At 43.9% G+C, this 13,496-nt stretch overlaps 1 protein-coding gene across 3 annotated transcripts in view; it reads left to right on the top strand.

The window, feature by feature from the left end:
* The window catches only part of DENND4C (DENN domain containing 4C), a 233,808-nt gene that overhangs the window by 192,627 nt on the left and 27,685 nt on the right, over nt 1-13,496 (top strand). For all 3 annotated transcript variants that reach the window (XM_029607079.1, XM_029607072.1, XM_029607087.1), the window contains one exon: nt 8,989-9,234. In XM_029607079.1, the coding sequence (XP_029462939.1) occupies nt 8,989-9,234 (246 nt within the window). The remainder of the gene's footprint in view (nt 1-8,988; nt 9,235-13,496) is intronic.

Below are 13,496 nucleotides of genomic sequence, written 5' to 3'. Positions count from 1 at the left end.
TTGGTATTATCCTATCTTAAAATATGATTGATAAGTTTGATTCCTGGGTCAGGTCTTCTGCTTGCTAGGCGGGCCGGGGATGCTGCAGAGTCAGCTTTCACAGCCTCGGGAGGAGAGGGAGTGTCCGTCATTGCACAATGGTAACACGGAGTGGCCGGATTTAGACATCCGAGCCCTGATGTTTGACCCCGAGCTGAGGACTATTGCTGCATTGACTGGGGAGAGTGAGTTGGGTGGGAGATACAAATTAGGAGAAAATCCAAGGGCAATTGTGAATTGAAGGGTCATGGCTTCCAAAACTCAGCCCCAATTCCAATTAAACTGGAAGCCCAAAGGAAGGAGGAAGAAATTGCTGGGTCCAAAGATAAAATATGATTGATTGAAATACTTCAAAGCTTTACAAGCAATTAAATATGCACATGTTTAGCACTTAAGGCTTTTTTTTGTAATATTTTATTCAGGGACTAACCTTTTCAGAATATCTATTACAGTCCTCAATAAAGACATGAACTCACAAAATAATTTTACAAATACAAACACCACCCCCACAGGCCTTCCCTCCACCTCCCTTCCCATCAAACTCAGTCACATTCAAGAGTCAAAACGAGCTCCTCATAGTATCCATGCAGAGAAGCTTTTTTTTTTTTTTTTCCCTGAACACTCAGGAGGAGACCTCAGAAGCCCTGAGGGAACCAGTTCCCTGACTATCAAGGCCTCCGGCCAGCCGAGGACAAACACCAGCCAGGGGTTTCCAACCCCTTGGTCACCCTGCTCAACCTGAGGGATGGTCCACGAAGGAGCCTAACACCTCAGAGAGCCTCTGGAACTTCTCCTAAAAATGTCTCTCTCTCTAACTGTTCTTTTTTTTTGTCAGACGGCAGGTTTGCATCTCTACCATCTGCTGGAGACAGAGAAATACTGAGGGACTGCAGGTGGCACTCTCGATTATGTAGCAGTGCCTCAGTTTTGTTCTCTGCCTTCATCTACTGGTAGGGGTGCAAAACGCACATGTCTAGACTGATTTATGGTATTACAGGAACAAAGATTAGCAGGTTAGAACCAATTTTCCTATAGCCTCATCTACAAGGAATTTACATGTAATGAGTGCTTTCAGCTACACATTTGTTTGGGTGAGTTTTGGATGCACTAATCTCCTTATTGCATCGGGTGCTAGTCTAGCGCATCCAACTGCGTGGAAACCTGTGCACTAGACTGGGTGCACTTTATCGCATCAGCCCCCTTAGTTGGGAAAAAAAACAAAAAAGTCTTTATCCCATCAGACAAGTGGGTTATGCTCCCCAGCCAGAAGATGGAAGCAGAGGGCATCTGGTTAGCTGATATCAACCTATATATGGTCCCATGCTTATCTCAGGCTGCCAGTATTCTCTGTCTTCGGCAGATGGCAGGTAGCTTGCCAGGGCTGCTCTGAAATCAGATTCTGGCCTGACAATCGGGAATCCTTGTGGAAAAAGCTGTGGACTCCTGGGGTGAAAATACTAATAGTTTGATCTTCCCCCAGTGGGCATGGACCAGAGGGTTTCCAGGATTGGTTCTTCTATGTCTTTTTTATTCATCCTCCACTCAGGCTCTTTTCTGGCTAGTGTAGGCTGAGCCTACAAATAAAGTTTTAAAAAAAACACTTAAGTTCACAATGCAACTTAAGTGTAGTTTATAATGCATATATTTTCTCGCCTGTTTTATGTCAAACGCATCTTATGCGTAGTTTACTGTTTTACTGTTAACCGATGTGATATCATTGATGAATGTCGGTATATAAAACCAATAAATAAATAAATAAATAAATTTGCTGTGTAGCAGGGAGCTCAAGCTGCTACCCGGAGCAGGACTGCTCAGTTCAGCATCTGCACCCAATCCTGTTCCCTTTGCTGCCATATTGAATAGTTGGGAAAGGAGGAGGAGAATGATGCTGGGTACATACAGCATATCCAACCTTCAGTGAACCTGTATCATGGAGAGCGGAGCCATCTACAAAATAAACTGTGTCAGCATTAGAAAGAGGGATATCTTTTAAGCCTTCCCTGGGCTGCAATTCATATTCCATTAGCATAAGAAAATGCCATACTGGGTCAGACCAAGGGTCCATCAAGCCCAGCATCCTGTTTCCAACAGTGGCCAATCCAGGCCATAAGAATCTGGCAAGTACCCAAAAACTAAGTCTATTCCATGTTACCGTTGCTAGTAATAGCAGTGGCTATTTTTTAAGTCAACTTAATTAATAGCAGGTAATGGACTTCTCCTCCAAGAACTTATCCAGTCCTTTTTTAAACACAGTTATACTAACTGCAGAGTCATTGTCTGGGGTTTCTTCTAAGTCAATTATTTCTGGTAGTAAAGTAGCAGAGGTGAGGGCAGAACAGTGATGAATGATGAAAGATAATATTTCCTGATTGTAAAAGGAGTTCATACCTCGTCATGCGTTCCAAGGTAATTACCTGGGTCTTTGCATGGTTTAAAACTTTGAACAAAGCGTGTGCTAAACAGAGATGCATAGCGAGAGACCTAAATATTTCATTTATAATTGACACATTTGAAGGTTACCTTTTACTACCTTAAGACCTAATGAATGCAGGAAACACATACAAAGGAGATCATTAACATACTGAAGTATCTTAACTTCTTAGGATAACTGTCAGGTGAGGTAGAATGCATGACATTATAAATTCTATAAGTCATGGTTAATTCTGAATCCTTACTGGCCAGGATTTGTTTTCGAGTGATTAACTCTAATTGCAGACACTTAGAAAAACAGGGGTGTGATACATCTGGTATCATTAGGATATGACACAATTTTTAATTGATAAATACTTTAGCATTGAATATATATAATTAACATTACCATACAATAACTTCCTCCATCAGTTACACTTACTCGCACCTTCAAAAAACTTATAGTAGTAACGCAATGTTCAAACAAACAAATCTCTTTCCAAAAAGGAAGAGCTCATTCAGTTCTGTATTCCCTGTACTGACAAGATACAGATTTCTATTCACTGTAAACAAAATTAAACATTCTTGCTAAATATCTTTTAATTCCTCACCAATCTGTTTTTAAACTGAAAGATTAATTCATTGAATGGAGTTTTCTCCTCCTTTTGTGTCTTCTCCTGAGAAACACTTTGCTGCATCCCCCACTCGCCCCCTTTCTCTCTGCTGCTAACCCCTTTACTCCCTGTGTCCTTCAAGTTTAAATTTTAACCCTAGTAATTGCTTCTTCAGCAAATTGTCAGTATCCCCAATAGAGGAGCCCCCATATTCCCCAAACAGTTCCTGACATTTTCCACCCTTCTCTGGAAAAGCCAGTTAACGATCTCTGAAATCAAATCAGAATTTTATACTAATGCTATAAGTTCCCTTAAATCTACAGTGTCTGTGTGGTTCAGTAATTGTACTGGAACATTAAACTGTCATAACTAGTCCAGTCAGACATGTTATCAAAGCCTGGTCACCAGGACTAGTGCTAGACTTACATATGATCCCAGCATTAACTGCAAAAGGACACACATTCTTTTTTGTCACTTTCTGAATATGTTTAATAAATCTAGAAAACAATCAATCATTAATTCCTCGAGGAATTCTTTTTAATTCTGGAACAAGGAAAAGCAGTATATCCCTTTCTGATAATAAATTAAATACTCATAGCCTTTCTAAATCTAATTGTTATATGAAAATAACTTCAGATGAGCACATTTTGCACAAACATGTCTCACAATTCTATAGTGCAGAGCAGGAAGCAGGAATGCCAATAGATAATATCCAGAGTCAAGGCAAATAGTAAAAACATGTTCTTACTGCAGAAGCAAGAATTTCTAATAGAATTTCTAATAGATGAAAAATGTTCACTTTATTCTTCAACTACTAGTTTATTTACAGTCATAATACTTTTCCTAATTGATATATAAGCAGCCCTCTAAATTGCCTTGCATCCTAATAGACACTGTTTCCTTGTATGCAGGAGCTGTAACTAATGCAGAGATTGTACAGGAACCATCTATGGGAACCATCTAACAAAAAAATCTAATTGTTACAGCTTTTCAAAAGTACCTTCAGCTGGAAATTTCCCCCTTAGTAGCATGATGCCAATCAAACATATATCGCACTGCTTCTGGCCCATAATGTTTCCACATATAATGGGCAGGGGTTTTTAATGATGGTTCTGGTATTTCCTTGCTGGGTAAATCTCCCATTTTTTTTTCTCAAGTAGCAATCCTTTGTCTGATTACAGACACTCTTTTGTATCACAAAACATTCTATGTATTCAAGATTTCCCAAGAAATCAAAATTCCCTTTGTTATCCCCCTTCTGTTTTATCATTTACTTTTTATGGTTTACTTTTATTGTCTTTTTGTCCCCCTTTTTCTCTCTTTTTTTTTTTTATACCATAAGCAGGGGTGCACTTCCCATACTTATTCTAGCCTTTTCCTAGGCTATATTCCCAGGGACTTCAATTTCCCTGTATTCCAGTCTAGACTTTCCCAGCCTATATACCTTAGGCTGTATACCCAGGGATTTCACCTCCCTGTAATCCAACGGGCCCGGTATTCTTTTCCAGGAGTCTAACTCCCTTAATACCTTTCCTGGAGCCCTGCTCAGCCGGCTATGTCAGACCATTACTTTGTAATTCTGACTGCTTTATAATTCAGAGGAACACACTAGTCTCCACATAATAGTGCAAAAATATGTAAGCACATCTCCCTTAAAGGTCTCAATGTTAGTGCAATACAAATGGTACAGCACAAAAAAAACAAGGAGAAAAGGATAAAAATTCCTTCAGGGATCTTGTGTCCTGTATTCCGTTGGAATCGAGAGAGGGGCTCTCGGGCCGTGCTGTCCTGCTTCAGGTCAGCAGGCGTCCTCTCTCCAGCTGCCGTGCTTAGGCCAACATCCCTTCTTCAATTCCCGGAACAATGCACCATCTGCAATGAAAAGGTTTACCAAGGACACGAGGACAACAGAGACTGTGTATTTTCTCATTATCAAAAGCCGTTATTTCTTATGCACATAAGGAAGCCAGCTCCAAAGTTTGACTTAATCAGGTATCAAATTGACTTTACTTAAATACACTTTTGCCCAAGAGATTAGTACAACCCTCCTTTGATTTAAGATCACAAGGTGAAAAACATTTGCTGACATTAACATTCCTAAGTGTAAGTGTCCTGAGAAAACTAACTAACCTTGAAGACATGCATTTATAACTCTTCATTTGTTGCCTAAAACTACAAAGAGATACATTTGTCTTTTCTGTTATCTAAGTGTGAGACAGTTTCAAGACCTAGCAGTGCCTCCTGGAACCCTTCTGGTAAATTTCCACTAAACAGATGCCTCTAATAAATTTTATCACAGTAGCCTTGAAGTTAACCGGCCAATGGCTGAATATAGACCCACATATATTTAGTTTTGCTTTTATGTTAATGGCTATAATAATGTTATGTTGTTTTAATTTGACAGGTTTTATTGTACATTGTTTTGGTTTAGTGGATTAAGAAAGTGTTTCATCAAGTAAAAATTTTTTAATAATTTATATTTCTAATCTTTAACCCCTCTTCTCCTGTGAAAAAAATTATTTTGCATGTTCTTGGGACTTTTGGACTTAGGCCTCCTCCTACCCCCCTGTAATTAGTGAAAAAGTTAGTTTGAAAAACAAACCTATTCAACTTTTACAATTAAAATAAGCATTTTTAACAGGAAATAAGTTTAAAACTAATAAATCAAACATTTTAATTTTAATATGTACTGTATCATATTTACAGTAGATTATATATAAACTGTGACAGTTCCCATCATACCTGAAGTCAACTGGAGCTGGCAAAATAGATGGTGTTTCCTAGCTGGATAAAAGTCCAATCCAAAGGCGAATATTCTTTTAACTGCAGTCATCACAAATCAGTTTGTAGTGACAAGGTCTCCTCATACATATCATCTGCACACCTTGCATCATTTTCTACACTTACGGTCCTCTGCCCTGGGGCAGAGAGCACAGCATTTCTGATAGAGGCAGATTAAGAACATAGAACATAAGAACATGCCATACTGGGTCAGACCAAGGGTCCATCAAGCCCAGCATCCTGTTTCCAACAGTGGCCAATCCAGGCCAGAAGTACCTGGCAGGATCCCAAGGGATAGATTGGGTCTAAGCTGCTTATCCCAAGAATAAGCAGTGGATTACTGCAACTCCACCTTCATAATGGTTTAATGGACCTTTCCTCCAGGAATTCATCTAAACTATTTTTTAAAAGCAGGTACACTAAAAGTTTTCACCATATCCTCTGGCAACAAATTCCAGAGCTTAATTGTGTTGAGTAAAAAAAAGATATATATATTTTCTCTTATTAGTTTTAAATGTATTACTAGTAAATTCATCTACTGCTGGTTGTGGCAATGTGTATCCGAGGACCAGCATTGCCCCTTTAATGACTTTCTTTAAATGCTGTCTTCAGATCTAGCAGTCTGAGCAGCCATCCCTATTCTCTCAAACTGCTGCTGCTGCCTCCTCAAGATTGTGCTGACATACCAGGTGGGGTTGTTGGGTAGCCAAACAATGTAGCTGTCTATCAGGCCGATACAGTAAAGTCCGCGGGAGAGCGGGCAAATGCCTGCTCTCCTGTGCACGCGATTCTGTATTTAAATGAGGCCCGGCGGTAAAAACAGGCAAAAGGAGGCGCTAGGGACACTAGTGCGTCCCTAGCTCCTCCTTTTGGACCGGAGCAGCAGCTGTCAGCAGGTTTGACAGCCGACGCTCAATTTTGCCGGCGTCGGTTCTTGAGCCCGCTGACAGCCACGGGTTCGGAAACCGGACGCCGGCAAAATTGAGCGTCCTGTTTTCGACCTGACAGCCACAGGCCGTCTTTAAATTTTTTTTTTTTTTTTTACTTTTTTTACCCTTTGGGACCTTTGACTTAATATCGCCATGATATTAAGTCGGAGGGTGCACAGAAAAGCAGCTTTTATTGCTTTTCTGTGCACTTTCTCGGTGCCCGAAGAAATTAGCGCCTACCTTTGGGAATACCTAATAGGGCCATCAACATGCATTTGCATGTTGATGGCCCTATTAGGTTCGGGGGATTAGACGCGCATTTTCGGCCCCTTTCTGAATAAGGGGTAATGCTAGCTCGTCGAAAGCGCACGTCCAATGGCGGATTAACAGTGCGGTCCGTCGGAGCGCACTGTACTGTATCGGCCCGTATGGCAGCAATATCCAAGATGTTGGAAAAAATGTCATTGGCCTCCTTTTTATTTTTCTACAGCAGTCCAAATTATCCACCCTTCCTTTTGTTTTGGTTACAATCCATAATTATCTGTTATTTGCTGGTGTTCTTCCACTTCTAGCCCGAGGTACAGGAACTATGGGCCTCTTCTCTGCCTCAGATGCAGAGGAGCTTTCTTCTGAAAGATAATCTTCACATTCCATATCAGAGACAGCGGGGGTATTCTCCTCCTCTGTGTCACTGACACTTTGCAGAAGAGATGGCAGAATGGTTTCTGCCATCTGCGGAGGCTGCAGAGAAAAATATACATGCTTGATAAAACCAGTCTGGCTTGATAGGTATGTGAGAGATTTGCATACACTGGTTCTTCAGTGTATGCAAATGTAAGTTACAAACCTAAACAGAAGGTATGGGGGTAACTCACAGAGCAGCAGAAAAATCTTGCTGGGCAGACTGGATGGGCCATTTAAGTTTGCTGGTTTTTTTTTTTTTTCCTGCCATCATTTGCTATATTAGATGCAAGACCAAAGCAAACCTGATAGTCTTGAAAGCAAAACAGTCTGAAAATGTTTATACCCACTTGTATTACTGGTACAAAATATTCTTAATATCTGGGTCTGGTCGGACCACAAGCACAAGAAATGCCACAGCCAAAATCTGCTGATAGTAACTGGCTATGTTAATGAAAATTGTGTACAGAGGGGTACGTGACAATGTCCTTTAATAATGAAAAATATAATTAAGAAACGCTGAGATAATGGCACAGGTGTTCCTAAAGGACATTTAGATCCAATAAGGATAATGAGGGTTAAAGCTGCATGCACCTATCATTTGTTGCTACATCCTGCTTAAAAAGATCACGTGTCCTATTTTTCTCTCAAAATATATTCCTGGTTTCTTACTCTTCTCAATCGATGTTAGAAACCAATTACAGCAATGTTGGGTTTTTTTAACCAGAATAGTCGAGACCAAGGCCATTCTGGATAATGGATTTTTCCGGATAATGGGAATTATTCAAGAATGTTTAAAAAAAAAAAAAAAAAGTAAATAGAGAAACAATGACTGTTCAGAGAATGTATGTATTGAGTAACAAACAATAAAAAGGGTTCAGCGATCACATAATACCAACAATAACAGTGTTGTCTGTTTTAGACATTGTCTCAGTTGGGAGAAGGGGATGTGAAAGATCTATCAGGCTGGCAACTGATGGGAATTGGGAATGGTGTTCTGGTAGACTACAGTTACTTGATGTCTTCCTGAATAACTCCATTAATGTCATCTGTCTCATAAATTAGGGTTCTCTTTTATGAGCTTTTCCTGTAGCCGCTATGTCAGGATGATATCCTGCTGGGTAATATGATTTCTACTCCAGGAGGCCTACCAGTTGGCTTGTAGTGGATATAACTTAATCCATTGTCGTTTTCTCTTGTGATTGCTCTTCCTCATCCTCACTGTTGTTTTCTGCGTATTCAGGGCTGAAAACAAAATCTATAATTTCAGAGCCAGTGAGACTTGTAAGCTTGACATTTCAGTTTCAATCGCTCATCTTAAGACACCCACTGTTTGCCTGAAACCAAGCCCGTGCTTATGTGTGGTAATTATCCTGGGGAGCTAAATTCATGACACACACACTGTAAAAGAAAGTACTAAAAGTCAGGGTTCAGGTAATTTTAAAGAGGAGGTAAGAATAGAGGCAGGCTGGCAATCAACTTGACCCCTCCCAATTGGAGGTGTTTCTAACCACAACCTTTTGCTGTCCTTGCAGGATCCACTAGAGAAGCGGTACAACCCTCAGCCCGTATCTGTGCCCTATCTGAGCCCTCTGGTCCTGCGGAAGGAGCTGGAGTCTCTGCTGGAACACGAAGGAGATCAGGTGATCCACACGTCCACCTTCATCAATCAGCACCCCATCATCTTCTGGAACCTGGTCTGGTACTTCAGGCGTCTGGATCTACCCAGCAACCTGCCTGGACTCATCCTGACATCGGAGCACTGCAATGGAGGGGTGCAGGTATCTAGCAAACCCAGCAACTTTTTGTTTGGCGTGGTCCTTGGGCTGACTTCCCTCACTCAGTGACTTTGAATGTAACTGGGGGAACTTTAAACAGAGGTGGTATTACAGAAGCAGATTGTGAAGGCAAATTAAGCCCATAATCGGGGTTTAGAATATTTGCTTTCCTAGTGGATTTTCTTAGTGGGTGAGATGACGAGGTTTTTTGGCTCTGATAAAGGCTTGGGAGGGCTAGGCAGCAGCTTCTATCTTGATCAGAGCCCAAAAGGGTGAGGGGTGGGAAGGAGGAGGCATCATTAGCCCAGCAAGGGCCTGGGAGAAGAGTTAAAGGCTTTGGAGTGGAGGAGAGGAGGGAAGGAGAGTAGGGGGAATACAGGGAAGGTGCTGAAAGAGAAACAAGAGGACTGCCCAGGTTGTTGGAGGGGAGGGAAATAAGAAGACTGATGGGTGAGATGGTTGGCAGGGATTGTGTGCTTTCCAGGGAAGGAATGTAGTTAGCATGTATTGCTGCCACAGCCCAGGATCTGTCATTTGCATTTCACCACCCTCATTGGGAAGAGACGTATGGGACTCACTGCCTCTCGAGTGTACATATTTGCCTCCTGAAGAATTCCTGTTAGTCTATTCAGACTTTTATTCCACAGCACGGCATATGCTTGCCTACCCACTGGCAGGCTGAGGTCAGCATGGATAAGGGATGACGTTAGCCAACCTGTGAGGTCTCTCTCTCTCTCTCCATCTGCTAGTCAGTGAGCACAACCCATATGTCTGCCTGGACAAAAAGAAAAGAAACTGCTATAAGCTTCATTTACACTCTGGTCTTCTTTTAAAAAAGAAAATGAATTAAAAACTCTTAAATGGAGAATATAAAGAAACTATATAGACTAACCACATGTCTTCCTGTAAAGCATTCTCACAGAAATGTTTTTTGACTTTAGGAGCTGAACATTTCTGTGAGTTCTTCACAGGCAAGGCATGTGGATAGTCTTTATATTGCTTCTTTTTATTTTATTTTTAATTTTAATTTTTTTTTTTTATGTCAGTTTAGCAATTTTTAATTCATTTTCTTTTTAAAAGAAGACCAGAGCGTGAATGAAATCTATATCAGCTGTTTTCTTTTTGTCCAGCCAGATTAGTCCAGACACATGGAGGGGCACCACTGACCAGGTACTGGGTTCTCCATTGAGTGCCCTGGTCATCTCTAAGGTCATGGACCATGTTTTGGAGGCCCCCATGTGAGCCTGCAGCCCTTGGGTGGCAGGGTTTTTTGGCAATGAACGGATCGAGCGCAGGGATTGCAGTGTCTGCTCGAGGTACCCTGGTAAGCTGGGGCATCCGAGCATAGTGTGGAAATCCTCCTGATCTGCTTATTAGGGCCGTTTTGTCAATAGTGGTCCCGTGCCCTCGAGGCTCCTTGGTGGTGTCCTCTACGAGGCACTGCGGAGCTCTGTGCTGTGTCTTCATGGCCTACGGCTATTGGACCATGGCTGCAAATGATCTCAGCATTGGAGGACCCACCAGGATGCATACACCAATGATGTTAATGGGTGCTAGCAAAGCTCTCGTCAGCCTTAGTACTTGTGAGACCATAAAGTTTGCAGAATCGATGTCCTCGGGCGAATAAGTGAGCCGAGGGGAACAGTTGATGGTGCTGGTGGTCATTGGCTCCTTTGGGCCACTGGGTGGTCAGTGTCCACGTGTGCCTGTGGTGCCAGGAATGGTGCTATATGCTGTCAAACTGATTATGGCTCGGTCAAGCGCTATTGGAACTCTGGGTACAGAGTTGTTGGGTGCCCTCATTGTGGCTTTGCATTGATGAGTGTGAAAGTACCATGGGCCCCTACAGGCACCGTCACCGCTCTGGGCACCAGTAGCTGCGGCTGGAGGCGGCAGGACATGAACACAGAATCCCATGGGCACCTTCGGTCACCAGGGACTTTACTGCTGTCGTTTCCTGAGCGAATTGAGGGTGAGCCATTCCCGACGCAGTTTCAAGGGCCCACCTCTCAAAGCGTTATAAGGTACTGGAGGGGTTGATGCCATAGACCACCACCCTCCACTATTCCTTACCCAGAGCACCAATGGTTCTGGGGATGCTGTCGTCACACTGTTCTTCTTCAATCCGCTGGGAGTTACTGTGACATTGGTGCTCAGCATGTGCAGTCGGGAAAAGTTAGACATTTACTCCAAGTGCCTCGGGCAGTGGCAGGCGGCATTCTCCCGGTCTGTGCAGTCCTCAGCCATGCCAGGGTTCTGCCATTGTCCCGTCATGGTCTCAACCTCCTCATCAGTTCTGCATCGCACAATGCTGAGGAGCACTGGCAGGGGAGATGTCCTCATACACTCTGTGTTTTGTCGTGGAGCAGCGTGTAGCCACCGACTCTGGCACGTGGTGCTCTGTCCTCACTGTGGCATGGGATTCTACCCACTGGCACGGCGCATGGGGATCATACGTGTGCCGCCATCCACAGGATGGGATACCACTGCATGAGTGTACCGCTCAGCGTGCTTTTTCAGCAGGGGGCTTGTTCCTCCGGTCGCCCTCTGCTATCTGGGTGTCACTGTGTATGTGTGCTTTTCCCTCCAGGCAGACACAACAGGTTGTGTCCTGCAGCCACAGGACTGACCTAAGACTGCATTCCTAGTCGGGCCCTGAGGGGAGAAGACAATGGGAGAATGGTTTGGGAGTCCTCTTCTCCCTCAGCAGAGGAATGTGTCTTTCAAACTCTACTGTATCCAAAACCCCTTTTTTGTGAGGAAGCCCCTGAGGCTCTATCTCTGGCAAATTTTTCTGTGAACCGGGAGCCTCAATTTTTTGAATCTGTGTGTCTCCTTGAAGGCCAGGAACAGCAGCGGAGGTTGTTGGACCATTTTCGCTGGGGCCACTCCATGGATTATGGTGGCGACTTCTCCCATTTGAGGCTGGCTGCCTGTGGTGGTTGGTTGCTTCGATTCCTCAGTGCTCAGTGATTGTGCCTCATCTCTCCTCTGGGGAGTTGAAAGGTCTTTCGGAATCAGGAGGCCCCGATTCTATTGCTCCCTCTCCTCTCTGGAAGGGGAGATTTGACTGAGTTCCAAGGCAACCCTTATGGGCTCTGCTCTGGACACTAGACTGTGCATCCCTTCAAGGGGTGTCCCTCGTTTCTCCGTTCCCAGAAAAGTGATGGCACTGCTCTGGCTGGGGCCAGCCCTGAGAACTGGTCAAGGGTAGCACACTTTCTTGATCGCTCTAAGTCGTAGCAGGTCTATTCACGAGGGAGCCTGTCCAGTATTGCTCCCCAGTAACCCTCCAGGGTTTCTGCTGTTCAGGAGTCACTTTGATACCTGCTGGACTCTGTGGGCGTCTTTTCTTAGGACTGTTATTGACAGTCATTCTTGTCTGCGGGGATGATCCTCTGTGAGGAGAGTTCTAGTCCATCATATGGGCAAGCATGGCTTTCACCCATTCACCATGTCCATGGCTGAGTGGGTTGGGGGCAAAGAGACCCCGCAACAGAGGCGCTGCTCTTTGCTCTTGGTAGCGTGCAAGCTATTCTTCCCCTTTTTCAGGATCACCCTGTCTGCAGACAGTCGTCGTGGGTCATGCAGCGATCGTCCATTGCAGGACCACATGCTTCCTTGGGGGGGAAGTATATGCACTCATGGCTGGGGTAGTGATACCTCTGCCGGGTGCTTGGCATTCTGCTCAGAGATCGCTCTGGGCCTTCTCTGGTGCTCTTCGAGTTTCCGGGCTGGTAATGAAATCCTGTGCATGCAACTCCCCGGCTTCCCGTCTCCTAGTGGAGTTTTGGGTAATTGCCAGGTTCTCATGGCCTGGATTGGCCACTGTTGGAAACAGGATGCTGGGCTTGATGGACCCTTGGTCTGACCCAGTATGGCATTTTCTTATGTTCTTATGAGTTTTTGGGATTTCTCCCCTGGATTATTCACACTCAGTTTCCGCTGTTCCTAGCAGGCTGAGGGCTGTATCTCAGTGGGTAACTCCCTGCTGGATTCAGCAGTGAGTTGTTTGCTTGGGGCTGAGAGACACCCTGGTGACTGGTGCTTGCCCTGGCAGTGACTGGTCTGCTTCCTTGTGTTCTTCGCCCCTTCCGACTTCCGGTGGTTTGTCAGGGGGAGTGGAGTACAAGCTAAGGCACTTGTGGTATATCTTCTGTATACCTTCCGGGAAGGGATACACCATGTTTTTCGCCATGCTCTGGCCAACACTGACTTTAGCTTTCTCATTTCTCTAATTTGTCCAAAGGCCCTTCCTGTTTCCC

The sequence above is a fragment of the Rhinatrema bivittatum genome, chromosome 1, assembly GCF_901001135.1.
Source record: "Rhinatrema bivittatum chromosome 1, aRhiBiv1.1, whole genome shotgun sequence".
In the NCBI taxonomy this organism is placed as follows: Eukaryota; Metazoa; Chordata; class Amphibia; order Gymnophiona; family Rhinatrematidae; genus Rhinatrema; species Rhinatrema bivittatum.
The sequence above is the reverse complement of the archived record's forward strand: the minus strand, read 5'-3'. Positions and strand labels throughout refer to the sequence as shown.